The 13,118-nt window shown below is 41.7% G+C and overlaps 2 protein-coding genes across 5 annotated transcripts in view; one reads left to right on the top strand and one right to left on the bottom strand.

Annotated features, from left to right (window-relative positions):
- Positions 1–4,523, top strand: part of pih1d1 (PIH1 domain containing 1) — a 40,128-nt gene extending 35,605 nt beyond the window's left edge. For both annotated transcript variants that reach the window (XM_039774718.1, XM_039774717.1), the window contains one exon: positions 4,336–4,523. In XM_039774718.1, the coding sequence (XP_039630652.1) occupies positions 4,336–4,377 (42 nt within the window). In that variant the 3' untranslated portion in view covers positions 4,378–4,523. The remainder of the gene's footprint in view (positions 1–4,335) is intronic.
- Positions 4,524–4,531: 8 nt separating this feature from the next.
- prl (prolactin) overlaps positions 4,532–13,118 on the bottom strand; it is a 45,431-nt gene continuing 36,844 nt past the window's right edge. For all 3 annotated transcript variants that reach the window (XM_039774721.1, XM_039774723.1, XM_039774722.1), the window contains 4 exons: positions 8,681–8,850; positions 5,960–6,070; positions 5,585–5,767; positions 4,532–4,855 (listed from right to left, as the gene is read on the bottom strand). In XM_039774721.1, coding sequence (XP_039630655.1) covers positions 4,646–4,855; positions 5,585–5,767; positions 5,960–6,070; positions 8,681–8,845 — 669 coding nt within the window. In that variant the 5' untranslated portion in view covers positions 8,846–8,850 and the 3' untranslated portion in view covers positions 4,532–4,645. The remainder of the gene's footprint in view (positions 4,856–5,584; positions 5,768–5,959; positions 6,071–8,680; positions 8,851–13,118) is intronic.

Here is a 13,118-nt window from a genome sequence, read left to right as displayed (position 1 = left end):
ACATGATTGCTGTTTGAATGAATAGTACAGGCCATATGAAAAATGAAGGTGTCAGTCATGTATAGTATCATCACATCTGCCAAAGCTACTTTGCCTCAGAAAAACTAATCATAGGTTGGCCCAGGTCACCGAGCTACAAAGTTTATCAGTGTCATCTTGACATCCCAAATGGCTTGTGCATTAATGGAATGTACCTGCTTATGGTTAACAAAATAAAGTTTCATTCTTGCTAGTTGCCCTTATTGCAATATGAGTGCAGTAAAGTGCATTGATAACGTTACACTGCTGCAAATTACCTTTTTATATTGATATATAAAATCCATTAAGTTTTATGTATGAACACCCACACCAAATGAAAACTGAGTGTAGCACCTTGTAGGTCAGTTAATGGCTTACAGCACAGCGGGTGTGACTGAGAATTTCCTGACCTGTTGGCCATTTCTCAGAGAAGTGACAACAGGTTGTTGGTACAAATTGACAAAAAACCAAGCAACTTCTTTAGTGCGAGTATGCAGAATTGACGGCCTTAAAGGGGAACTGAAATAGTCTGTATATCATTTCACTTTTAAGGTGTAATATGCTTATCACGTCAACACACATAACAGCAGTGGCGCGGTGATATGAAATTAAACTTGGGAGTCGTCTTATACTAGGAGCTGCTTTGGCTGTATTTTCCTACTTCAGTGTTTCTTAAATTATAAATTGCGATAGGTCGCTGCATGCATGACTGAAACAAACCCTCTGGATAAAGTGTGTTGAAAAATCTTCAAGGGTAACCCCCTCATTCTGAAGCTGTTACAAGTTGTGAAGACAAGCAGTAGGCAAAATTGGGTCAAGAAAAAAAGTTTTAAGAACCACTACCCTGCTTGATCCAGGGTATCATCATGTCCCAATTTCTCTGAAATGTTTTATATACAGTATCTCACAAAAGTGAGCACACCCCTCACATTTTTGTAAATATTGTATTATATATTTTTATGGGACAACACTGAAGACATGACACTTTGATACAATGTAAAGTAGTCAGTGTACAGCTTGTATAACAGTGTAAATTTGCTGTCCCCTCAAAATAACTTGACACGCAGCCATTGATGTCTAAACTGCTGGCAACAAAAGTGAGTACAACCCTAAGTGAAAAATGTCCAAAATGTACCTAAAGTGTCAAAATTTTGTGTGGCTACCATTATTTTCCAGCACTGCCTTAACTCTCTTGGGCATGGAGTTCACTAGAGCTTCACAGGTTGCCAATGGAATCCTCTTCCACACCTCCATGATGACATCACAGAGCTGGTGGATGTTGGAGACCTTGCACTCCTCCACCTTCTATTTGAGGATGCCCCACAGATGCTCAATAGGGTTTAGGTCTGTAGACATGCTTGGCCAGTCCAGCACCTTTACCCTCAGTTGGAGGTCGTCTTGGAGGTGTGTTTGGGGTCGTTATCATGTTGTAATACTGCCCTACGGCCCAGTTTCCGATGGGAGGGATCATACTCTGTTTCAGTATGTCACAGTACATGTTGGCATTCATGGTTCCCTCAATGAACTGTAGCTCCCCAGTGCCAGCAGCACTCATGCAGCCCCAAACCATGACACTCCCACCACCATGCTTGACTGTAGGCAAGACACACTTGTCTTTGTACTCCTCACCTGGTTGCCGCCACACATGCTTGACACCATCTGAACCAAATAAGTTTATCTTGGTCTCAACAAACCACAGGACATGGTTCCAGTAATCCATGTCCTTAGTCTGCTTGTCTTCAGCAAACTGTTTGCGGGCTTTCTTGTGCATCATCTTTAGAAGAGGCTTCCTTCTGGGACGACAGCCATGCAGACCAATTTGATGCAGTGTGCGGTGTATGGTCTGAGCACTGACAGGCTGACCCCCCACCCCATCAACCTCTGCAGTAATGCTTTCAGCACTCATAGGTCCATTTTCAAAAGACAACCTGTGGATATGATGCTGAGCACGTGCACTCCGCTTCTTTGGTCAACCATGGCGAGGCCTGTTCTGTTAAACTGCTGTATGGTCTTGGTCACCGTGTTGCAGCTCAATTTCAGGGTGTTGGCAATCTTCTTATAGCCTAGGCCATCTTTATGTAGAGCAACAATTCTTTTTATCAGATCCTCAGAGAGTTATTTGCCATGAGGTGCCATGTTGAACTTCCAGTGACCAGTATGAGAGAGTGTGAGATCGATAACACGAAATTTAACACACCTGAGACCTTGTAACACTGAGTCACATGACACTGGGGAGGGAAAACGGCTAAATGGGAACAATTTGGACATTTTTTTTACTTAGGGGTGTACTCACTTTTGTTGCCAGTGGTTAAGACATTAATGGCTGTGTGTTGTGTTATTTTGAGAGGACAGCAAATTTACACTGTTATACAAGCTGTACACTGACTACTTTACATTGTGTCAGAGTGTCATATCTTCAGTGTTGTCCCATGAAAAGATATAATAAAATATTCACAAAAATGTGAAGAGTGTACTCACTTTTGTGAGATACTGTAGATAGGTCGGAGTTGCTGCAAATATACACATGTTCTCGCGTCAAGTTTTCTTTTATAAATTCTGACATTTGCATGGAAAGTTACGTACACAGAATTCTGTCTCTCTTTGTGCGTACTCAAGTTTTATAAATCTGACCCCTGGTCCCCACTTAGTTTATCTGTAGCTGTGGTTTGAGGCAGAATGAGCTGATAAGTTTGCTAATTTGGAACAACTATAAAACACACTGAAGTTGACATAGGAAAGTATCCACTTGCTTTTTACTTGACTTTGAAGTTGTACCCTATTGTTGCAATATGCTGAAAGTAAATTCTGCCAACATAACTTTGGTTGGGTCAGTTTTACGCTTAATTATTTTGTAAATATTAAGTGCAAGTTACAGCAGAACAGCATGAAGGAGGCATGGAATGGAATAAGGACTATTTCTGGCTACAGGTGGACTGTAAAATCACCAGAGGAAGGGAACAACAACAGAGCTGATGAAGTGAACTGAACCAGTGCTTCAACAGGTTTGCTCATCCTTGTCATTTCAGCTCTCCTCCAACATTGCCAGCCTCTGTTTGCAAGCTGAGGAGGTTCTGGACTTCCAGCTGCAATCTCTACCCTGCAAGACCTCCAGTGATATCACTCCTGTGGTGTCCAGGTCTTGATCCTCTGAAGTTTGTGTGTCAGACACATATGGGTGTGGAGGATATTCTAATCTACATGTTCCACAGAGCCTACTGACACTTGGACAAAACCAGCATCACGGTCAGAATAAAGTTGCTTTTACCTGTTCCATTAACTCCTTGTAACAACAGACAGGAGTTTGAGAGGCTCAGGGACTGTGTCAGAAGTGATGGTGTGCCATACCGAGGCACATCAGGGAACTGTCCTGTCTCCCTTCTTGTTCATCCTCTACACATTAGCCCTACAGTATAACACCAGTGTTTGAAATACACAGAAATTCTCTGATGACTCCTCCATCTTAGACTGCATTGATAAATGAAGACAAGTCGGAGTATAGAAGGCTTTTGCAGGACTTTGCTTTGTGATACAGAGACAACCAAGTTCAGCTAAACATCAACAAGACAAAAAAGTTAATGCTGGACTTCTAGTGTACCATAGAGCATCTGAGGCCAGTCACTATTCAAGGGGAGTACATGGGAGTGGCACTGTGCAAGAAGAACCAGAGCAGACTGGACTTTCTGAGGAAACTCCTTTTTTTGATGTGTGTAGCAAGCTGCCTGGAGATTTTCCACCAGTCTGTTGTTGTCAGTGTATTGTTCTATGCTGAGGCCCCTGGGGAAGCAACTTGAGTTCAAAAGATTCACAATGCCTGAACAAACTTATCAGGAGAGCCTCCTCCACCACAGGGCTAACCCTGGACACATTGGAAGTTGTTGTGGAAAATAGAATGATGGCAAACCTTCTAGGAGGTACTCTATTGGAGCACTTTTAGCCACAGGCTTGTTCCTCCACTCTGTGCTAAGTAGTGCCTCTGGGGGTCTTTTCTGCCCACTGCTATTAGGCAATTCAGTGCTTCCTCCTGATGTCCAAACTAAATACTTATTTGTACTCTGTAATTTGCCATTTTTGCCCAATATACATTATTTATTTATCTGTTGATTGATTTTTAGCCCTGGGAGTCTCTATTTTTCTTTTATGTTTCTGCTGGATTAATAAGGTTTATTCAATTTCAGTTTTGTTTTGTAATTAACTGTACTAACAGCCAATTGTGAGTTAATCTTTATACATCATAACCTTGGCTTAAGACTGAGCTGGAGCCTAATCCTAAACTGTAATGCCAGCCCATTGCAGTCATTTACCAATTTGCTTTTTCAGGTTCTGAAAATAAAGATGCCTGTTGTGTCATCGGTGGAGTAACCAGAGCAGATGAGAATGCAGTTCCAGTTGGATATTAGGGTGAGAGTTCTGTCCATGAACCAAGAAGAGGGATGAACTTCAGCAGCATGTTTACTGTAAATCTACATATTTTTGCACAAATAAATGTACATATGGTTTTTACTTTATTTTAGTCTTTTTTTTTTTTTTTTTTAAAGATCTTACAATTGTTTTGTTATACATGTTTGGTTATTACTGTCAGGATTAAAATGCCTGTATTGGCCAGATTTTCTTTAGATGTCTATCAGCCTCAGCAGGATTCAGGATGCATCTTTGTGGCCCTACAGCGCAGCAGCTTCACAAAACTGTCAATCTTGTTTGAATCTCGACGGAAACAGGATAAGAGGAAGTGAAAGTTGAGTAAGTGAGACTTCTTGTCGCTGCCCATCTCCAGGCCAGGGCCTCCACTCCATGGCGAAATAAGGTCATTTGAGAAGCTGTGGAAGCCTGTAGGGTCGAGCTGTGAATGAAGAGGTACTAGTGAGTACTTGTGTGTACGCACCGAAATTGGCCCCCTCCCCCCATATTCTTATCTCCGGTGTAGTCTTTTGGCTAAGCCATATCCATGGATTATACTAGCTAAGTATCATTTCTTTTATCAAATATTCAGAGAGATACTACATACACTCCTCATTTTATAGTTTCAGCCTGGAACACACCCAGCAGCAGCCATACCTTAGAATAATGTGTGTCATTATTACAAAACTATTTTTTATGCATTTATTAATGGGAATAGACTAGACTTAATAAAATGAATGTCTACATAGAAAACTGAAAAGTGATTTGCTGCTTCTCCTGGAAGCTAATCAGGTTGCCACAGTCAGTCTCCACAGTGATGAGCGTACAGTGCTATCGTATCCCAGTCATACTAAACTTAAACATTTCAGAAAACATCTGCACCGTGAGGGGTTGGTTTACAGAATGCAGCTTTTCTGTTAGCTTTTTCTAAATAAAGATACTCTTTATTACACATAAGTGAGACCCCTGTGAAAGTATTTCTGGGTTGCCAGTTTAGGGACTGGAGCCGCTTTGGCAGTGAATCCCCTGTGTGTGTATGGTGAAAAATGAAGTTTGAAGGTGATGATAATGTAAATGTGGCAAATTGGCCATGTATTTAGTGACACATTACCTCTCATCACTTAGCTTGAGTGTACTTGTAATCTTGTCTGCTAGTGCTACATCCACTCACCTTGTTGAGGATCTTGTCTATCCCTCTTGCTAGGTTTTCTGTCTGCTGGGACAGCTCAGCCATCTTCCACAGTAGAGCGTCGTTGGCAGGGTGAGGCAGTTCCTGGGCCTCCTTGACTAAGTACAGCAGTGGGGTGCCCCAGGATTTCAGCAGCAATGCAACCATCGTGAGCAAGTCTTCTTGCTGGAGCATTAAAGATAGAGAAGAACTGTTTATATAACCCATTGAGAACATGGCAGGACTGACGTATGTGTAAATTGTTTTTGTGATTTCATGTTAAGGTAAATAGTTTCACATATTTTTACATTTAAAGAGCTCCACCCAAACCACCTGTAAAGTTATGAAACCTATACAGCAGAAACTTTTAAGACTCACGCTGAGTTGGAGGACTTGCTCTTTATCTTCAGGCGTGTTCAGTGAGGATGTGTGGCACAGAGACAGAGGGCGCATCATTACCAGTTTAAGGGCAGGGGCAAAGTGGTTATTCTAGTGAGAGAAAAGAATAGGTTTAGATACAAGTTCAGTTTCTAGATGACTTCTGCTGTACATCATCTGCCTGGGCTAACTGTGAGGACATTCTACTACTTAACATTAAGTCTGACTGGGTCCTGCTGGTAAAATATCCACGTTCAGCATACAGGCTTTTCTGCAGCATGTGTTTCAGTAAAAGTATTTTGCCCAAAGATCTACATCCATAATTCCATACTGAAAGCCTCTTAATTGAATTCCAGTTGAAGAGATGGAGCCAGTTACTGACAGAACTGAGTGCAATATATGATCAATGTTGTATTTATCTATATTAATGTGAATGGTACTACAGCTATGAAGGGATCATAAGATGAGCATAGCCCTGTCCCCATAATAGTGTGCTGCTCTAATTCTTACTTCTTTATTTATATAACAACACTGCTGTCCTCACCCCAACCATTTTTGGTTTCTGCCTTGTCCAGAATTGTGCCAGGATCAGTTCTGCCTAACCTTACTTCATACTGGAATTAAAGATTTCAGAAAGCAGAAGGATTAATGATGAATGTGAGTGCTTGCCAGGAGTTTCTTCTGGCCTTTCAAGGAACCTAAGCAACTGTACCAGTTTTGGGGCTGAAGAGAGGGGTCACTGTCCTCTGTGTGGGTTCTTGCCCCCTAGACTGTAGCGTCTAAGCAGCCATTTACGAGTACTTTACTTATGCCAGGAATAACCCTTGTGGTTTGGTTGTAATGCTTTTTGTGAGTTGTAGACACTTAATTCCTACCTTTTTCCCCAAAGCCTTTGTGTTAAGGCTTAGCTCTGCACAATCTGGCATGGAAAAAGTGGATCCACAAAGTTTAATTAAAATAGAATAAAAGTAGACCCTTAATTTTAGATATGTGTACCAGCTGGTTAACAGTATAGCTTCAGTGTGGACTTTTCATAGGTGGTCACTTATAAATGGGTCATGTTCAGGACCTTCACCTCCAGTTTAGTCATGGAAAGCTGGAATGTGAAGTAACAGGAATGTAAACTAAATGTAGCAGATGATCAGCATACAGTTGCTCTGTCTACAGTACTAGAAAGCAACTGGACTTTAAATGAATTTGTTTTTTTGTATTTGCTATTGGTTATTTTAGAAATTTTAAAGGAATGATTGTATTATGTATCAATAGTGGTCCAGTGTCCTGGCCAAGATTTGTTTCTGCCTTGTGACCTTGAATTGTTAATAAAAATATAATAAGTGGAAGTTTTACTTTGTTACTGTGTGAGCCCAGAGTCCAGTTTAATGATTCTACCGGACTGATTATCTGCTTTATTCAGAATGTGCTCCCTGTTTATAATTAAAGCTGTGCTGCCGTCACAGTCCCTTCATAAATTGGGTGCTACAGACTACAATGTTAGGATTTTCCTAGACACACTGTGGACTTTACTTTGCCCTTTAGTCGCTAGGTGGCCCCAGTGCAGCATCTATGAAGTCAATTGTATTTATAAAGCACCCATTCTTTATTAAGCCACTTAATCCAATACAGGATTGCAGGGAACACATCTTATCCTAGAAGCAGTGGGTGTGAGGCAGGAGTTGGTGTAGTGGTCAAGGCACTGGGCAAACTCCGAGGCTGCCACAATTCCTTTCCTGCCAAAATTATATCTACCTGTGTTTCAGGCATTAAAAATGTCTTCTAACAATCATAACCTATCCTGTACTTGCATTAAAGTGTTAGCCAAATGTACAATAATGAAATCAACCCTGGCTGTAGTGCTAGTCCATTGAAGGACATGCTCATGCGTGTATCAATATGGCATCAATTAAAAGAGTCATTGGGAAGAGACAGAACCCCCCCCAAACCCCCATTATAGTCACCTTGAAAGTACGCACACTGAAAGGCTACGGAGCTCAGGACTCTGGAGCTGTGAGGCAGTAGCTTTGCCCGCGGTGCCTATTTTGTTGCCCAATTAAGAGGCATGTTAATTATTACATTTTACTGCTGTGCTTTTATTACTCGGACTGTGCATTAAATCTTGCTGTTTTCATAAATGTGTAATTGAACCAGCGCCTTCTGTCTTTAATTTGAAATTTAATATTTCAAACTTGTTTTCTGATACAGTGAGTGTGTTAATTCAGCAGAAGACCTTGACGGTGTGTGATCAGACATGCCAGCCTTGTCTCCCCCAACAAGGCTGACTGGTGTAAAAATAGCACAGACATCATCACCGAGACTTATTTGTAACACAGCCTTGTTAATAAGGCGGATCACAGACTGGGCACTTCCAGAGTACGATGTGCCCACTGCCATTAGCGAGCTGGAAAGGAGCATTCAGACAGTCAGAAATACAGTATACCCTTCAAAGTTTTATGATGTTGTGTCTAACTCAGTTGTACCATACTGGACACAAGATAACTTATTGTCACCATTCCGGTTACTGGGCATGATGAGCAAAATATGTTCCAAAAAACTGTAATGGCCACTCCAAAGTGAGTGCTTCAAGTTTAAGTCTTTAATTACTGAGATAAAGCCTAGTGAGGTGCTGTAATCTTGTCTGGCCCATCATTCCCAGCACAATGCTTATCCTTTCTAACCCCAATGTCAGCTGTCCAGTTCACCCCAGACAGGTCATCATCAGCTTACCAGATCGTTGGAGGCGGCCGTGGAGAGGGCATGGAGGCGATGAGAGACTTTTGCAGCTCTGTCCAAAAGATCTGTCACAAGAATGGGCTGACAGCTGCCTGCTCCACACAGAGGCTGGGGTGAGGTGACCCAGTGAGGAGGCATAGAAGTGACCAACATGGTCATCAGCACTGAAAAATACAACAAAAGTACAACTTAAACAAAGTGATAGTATTTATGGGTTTAACAACTTCACCTTGACTGAGATCTCCATTCTTCTGGGTTGTCTTCAGAGGGTGTTTGAAAGATGATATTAAACTCAATGCATTAAGAAGTGGCTATGGAAAGTAATGTGAGAAACCTGAGCAAAATGGGACCGGCTTGAGCAGAAACCAGAGCAAGATACCATTGGTCCATCCAGGTTCACTTTAGAGGCCAGTGGTCCTAATCAGCATGTCTCTTGAATTTGCTTATTCTGATTCCTGGTCACATAATAGATACTGACTGCCTACAACATACCAGTCTGTCACACTTGTGCAGAACAAGTTTACTTGTGTGTTGTCAATCTACTTATTCCAATTCAGAATTTAGATAGAAAGTAACCTTGAACGGCCATTACAGGGAAAATAGAGTGGCCAGTCATGGTAACCTGCACCATTTTGGATTAGCAAGCGTGCCTCATTCAGAGAGCATGTTAACGCCACAAATACCATCTCGGCCAATAATCAAACATGACAAAAATCATTTATGGATAGAAAGCAGCTCACAGCCCACAATAGTACTGATAAAGGCAGCAGCAGAAAACAACACCAGCTCTGTACAGAGAAAATGATGAATACTAAAATGAATCACAATGGCAACCTCCATGTTACACATCAACTCAATCCTCATGTGGAGCTCTAGCAGATCCCACTGCAATAGCCTCTGCTAGATGCAGTCCATCGTCCATTAGCCTCACAAAGCCATGCAATGTCCAGCAGCTTCCAGAAAGCTGTGGAAGGAGCTCAAAGGCCATGGCTTACCTACCTGCATCTCTGAGGGTGGACATGAAAACCATCATGTCTGGACCCCTGTGACCCAAACAGACAAGGCAAGCAACTCACTTGTGAAGGATTTCCAGTCTGCACTCTGTGGCGCCATCTCATCTGAGTCTGTCTCTCCGGTAGTCCAGTCTGCACTCCCAGTCTAGTTTATATAGTTCCTTGCAGCTCATGCTTTAATGCAGGGTTCGGGTGGAGACGTAGACTCTGATACGCAGAGATGAATTTTCCTTCAGGAAATTGGACCGTGAGTGACGTCTTTTCAAAAATACTGAATAGGTACGAGTTGGCCGCTAGGTTGCTCTTACGTGTCGCCACAGACGTTTTAATGAATAATGTTTTTTATCCAAGTGTCTTTAATTAGGGAATCCTACATTATTCATCTTCAGGAGATGTTCTAAGCACCTGCTCTTTACCGGGAGTGTTGAAGGGGTCCGCTGCTGTTTCACTTTAGATTTTCTTTTGTTCTATTGACGTAGTTCGGGAAAGAATAGATCCATTCCCCAATGCACCTTTGCTAGGTGATCTTAATTGAGTTATTGGTGGGGTTGTGGGACGGGGACTAGAAAATGATTGGGGGTGTAATGACAGTGATGTGCCACTGTTGTCATTTAGGATGTTCATGGTGAACTCTACTTTGCCAATTGCCTTACAATAGCAGTATAACATGTAGTCAGTAAGATGAGCCCTGGTGAGCTGAGCTACGTTGTAAAGCAGGAATCTATAACCATGACTTCCCGAGTCCCGCTCCTTAAGTGTCAACTGACAGTAATGGTTGATAATACAAGGAAGTTAAAAGTGAAAGAAGCCCACAGAGCTGGAAATCGCTCCCCAAAGTGGTCCTAGTTCTTTCTAGAAGTTCAGGAGCCTGGGGGTGACAGGGTTTCTGTTTCGTTTGGGCCCTTCCTTGACATCATGCCACCATGCCTGGTCATTGCCAGCCTGCAGCTTTATATGAAGAAATTTAACTTATTGTAAGAGTCCATTCAAGCTGCCAGTACAATGTCATTACCAAGTTGCTGCATTTCTTGCATCCTTTAGCTTTCTAGACATTATTTGTATGTCTTCAGGGCCTTTGCTTAGCTACATGCATCAGCAGTTTGTTCCAAATTGTGAAAAGGACTGCTTCCAGGGTTCCTTATTAAAGACACTTCTGCTGAATTGCAGGTGGCCTTGACTTTGTGATCTGTTGCTTAACTGAAAGCAAACTGGGATGGATTAGTTTGAGAATTTTAAAGTCTTGGAATACTGAAGGTGTTCACGCTTGGATGGGATCCAATTCTGGATTTCCAGGTTCACAAAGGCTTCCATATAATCAGTTCATCAGAATTCTTTCCCTGCTTTAGTTTGAGAGCCTCTTTCGCTGGAAAATCTCACGTCAAAGTCCAACTTGCCCATTTAGCCGATGGAGGCACTTGGGTCCACATATGGTGCTGTGCTGAAGTCTGACACACTTTAGGTAGCTCACAAAAATGTTTATCTTAGAAAGTTGTTGTATGTCTTCTGAGTAAGCGTCTCCATAAAAAGCATCACATTTTAGAGTTCCAAACATTTCTTTTGCAAAAAGTGGAGCAATACAATAAGATATTTGAATGTCCTTAAAGAAACCAGCATAGTACTAGATCTTTATAGATGTACAGCCCAGAGCTTGATTAATCAAAAATAACTAAGTGGTGCTAATGATCAATGGCAGAATGTGCAGGTTGAAGCAAAGTGATTAACTGAAACTGATATAGTTGTGCAAGGGACCACCAGACTGAAAAGAAAAGGTAAAGGTAGATGGGACAGTTTAACCTGTAAATCGGCAAAAGGGAGCACAGCAACAAGACACAGGGTGGTCATCCTGCATCATCAAGGTATCTCTAAAATATCATGGCAGACTGCATTTCCAGATGTGCTGCCCAAGCTCATCTTTAGAAGCACAAATGGGCAAGGATCAAAACTAGAAATGTACTGGTCGGCCACAGACACAGTGTAACGAATGTAAAAAGCATCAAGCCCACTTCATTTGGAAATCAGAAGATGTCCAATGCTAATATTCACTCAGAACTGTCAGAAATCACTGCAATGCTGGTACGTACAGTACATCTCCAGTTCAGAGAAGAGATGGTCTTCATGGAAGGGTTGTGACCAAAAAGCCAATCCTCTGAGATAGCAATAAAGTCAAACAACTCACCTACATGTGAAAACACAAGGACTAGGGTGCAGAGAAGTGGCTGCAGGTGTTCTAGAGTGATGTGCCAAAATTGGACTTTTTTGGCACAAAATTAGTACAAAAAGGTTTGGAACAACTTACCACGCGAGTACTTTCAGAAACTGCAGGACGGTGGACCAAAGAGAATTGCTGTTGTTTTAAGGCAAATGGTCTTCATGCCAAATTGATTTCTTTATGTTTCTTCAATTTATTGCACTTTCTGGGAAGTTTATTGAATTAAAGAACAATGTTAATTATGAAAACATTCCCCCCTTTACAGCATTGTTGATTTTGTAAGTGATGCAGTTACACAATCCACAGTGAAGAATCAGGGGCTCTGCACTGAATTGAAGGTTATTTGAACTCTACTGCAAACTAATGTCAGCGCGAGTCCGGTCATCTTTTTCTTGCTTCTTTTAATGGCCACAGCCAGAATGGAATGCCTTATGTGAATGTGTAATATTCTGGTATCCTTTTCTTTTAGTGCAGCATGCAAACATATGATGATATTGACTGTTGTGAAATTTGTAGGTCACTTGTAGAACAGTCCTAGTTACGAAGTTAGCTACAAAGATGTTGTTTTTCCACAGAAGAGTTCATTTTTGCCTACTAATATTTGCATCAATTAAAATCGGACATTTGGCCAAATGAACTTTCCAAATTGAGCTTGACGAGTGATCAACCAGGGTCCACTGTGGCTCACAATCTTGTGTATTTCACCGCTCATACTGCACTACAACTTTCAGAATACTAAATTAGCCCTCTCGTTGTTCAGTTAATTCTAATTCAAGACCCTCAAAACTGAGCAACGGGACACGACTTAAAAACTCTCAATCAAGATGTAATTTAGGTGACGATTTTGAAGGGATGTGGTAAATAAGAATCTGTTTTTATTCCTCCAATATTTTCCCACTAGTGCCTATTTTGCCCTGACCATTAGTAAAGCACCGGGCCAGACTCTGAGATCTGGTGCTGTCAACTGAATTAGGTTTCTTCTCACATAGCCAGCTTTTGTAGCTTACACCCTGGTGAGAAGCAGCACTAAAGTTTATTTATGCCCCAAAGAAACCTAATAATGTATGTTTCACCGGGGAGAACTGCACTTACATGTGTTACCTTATGCCCCGCACAAACTGAAACAATATGTCAGTGCCCAAGAGTGAAACTGAGAATTGGCCTGTGTACGCCTCAGTCCTTCACTGGAAAGGCTTCTATGTTCAAGTGC

This window comes from Polypterus senegalus, chromosome 13 (assembly GCF_016835505.1).
Source record: "Polypterus senegalus isolate Bchr_013 chromosome 13, ASM1683550v1, whole genome shotgun sequence".
Classification (NCBI taxonomy): Eukaryota; Metazoa; Chordata; class Cladistia; order Polypteriformes; family Polypteridae; genus Polypterus; species Polypterus senegalus.
The sequence above is the reverse complement of the archived record's forward strand: the minus strand, read 5'-3'. Positions and strand labels throughout refer to the sequence as shown.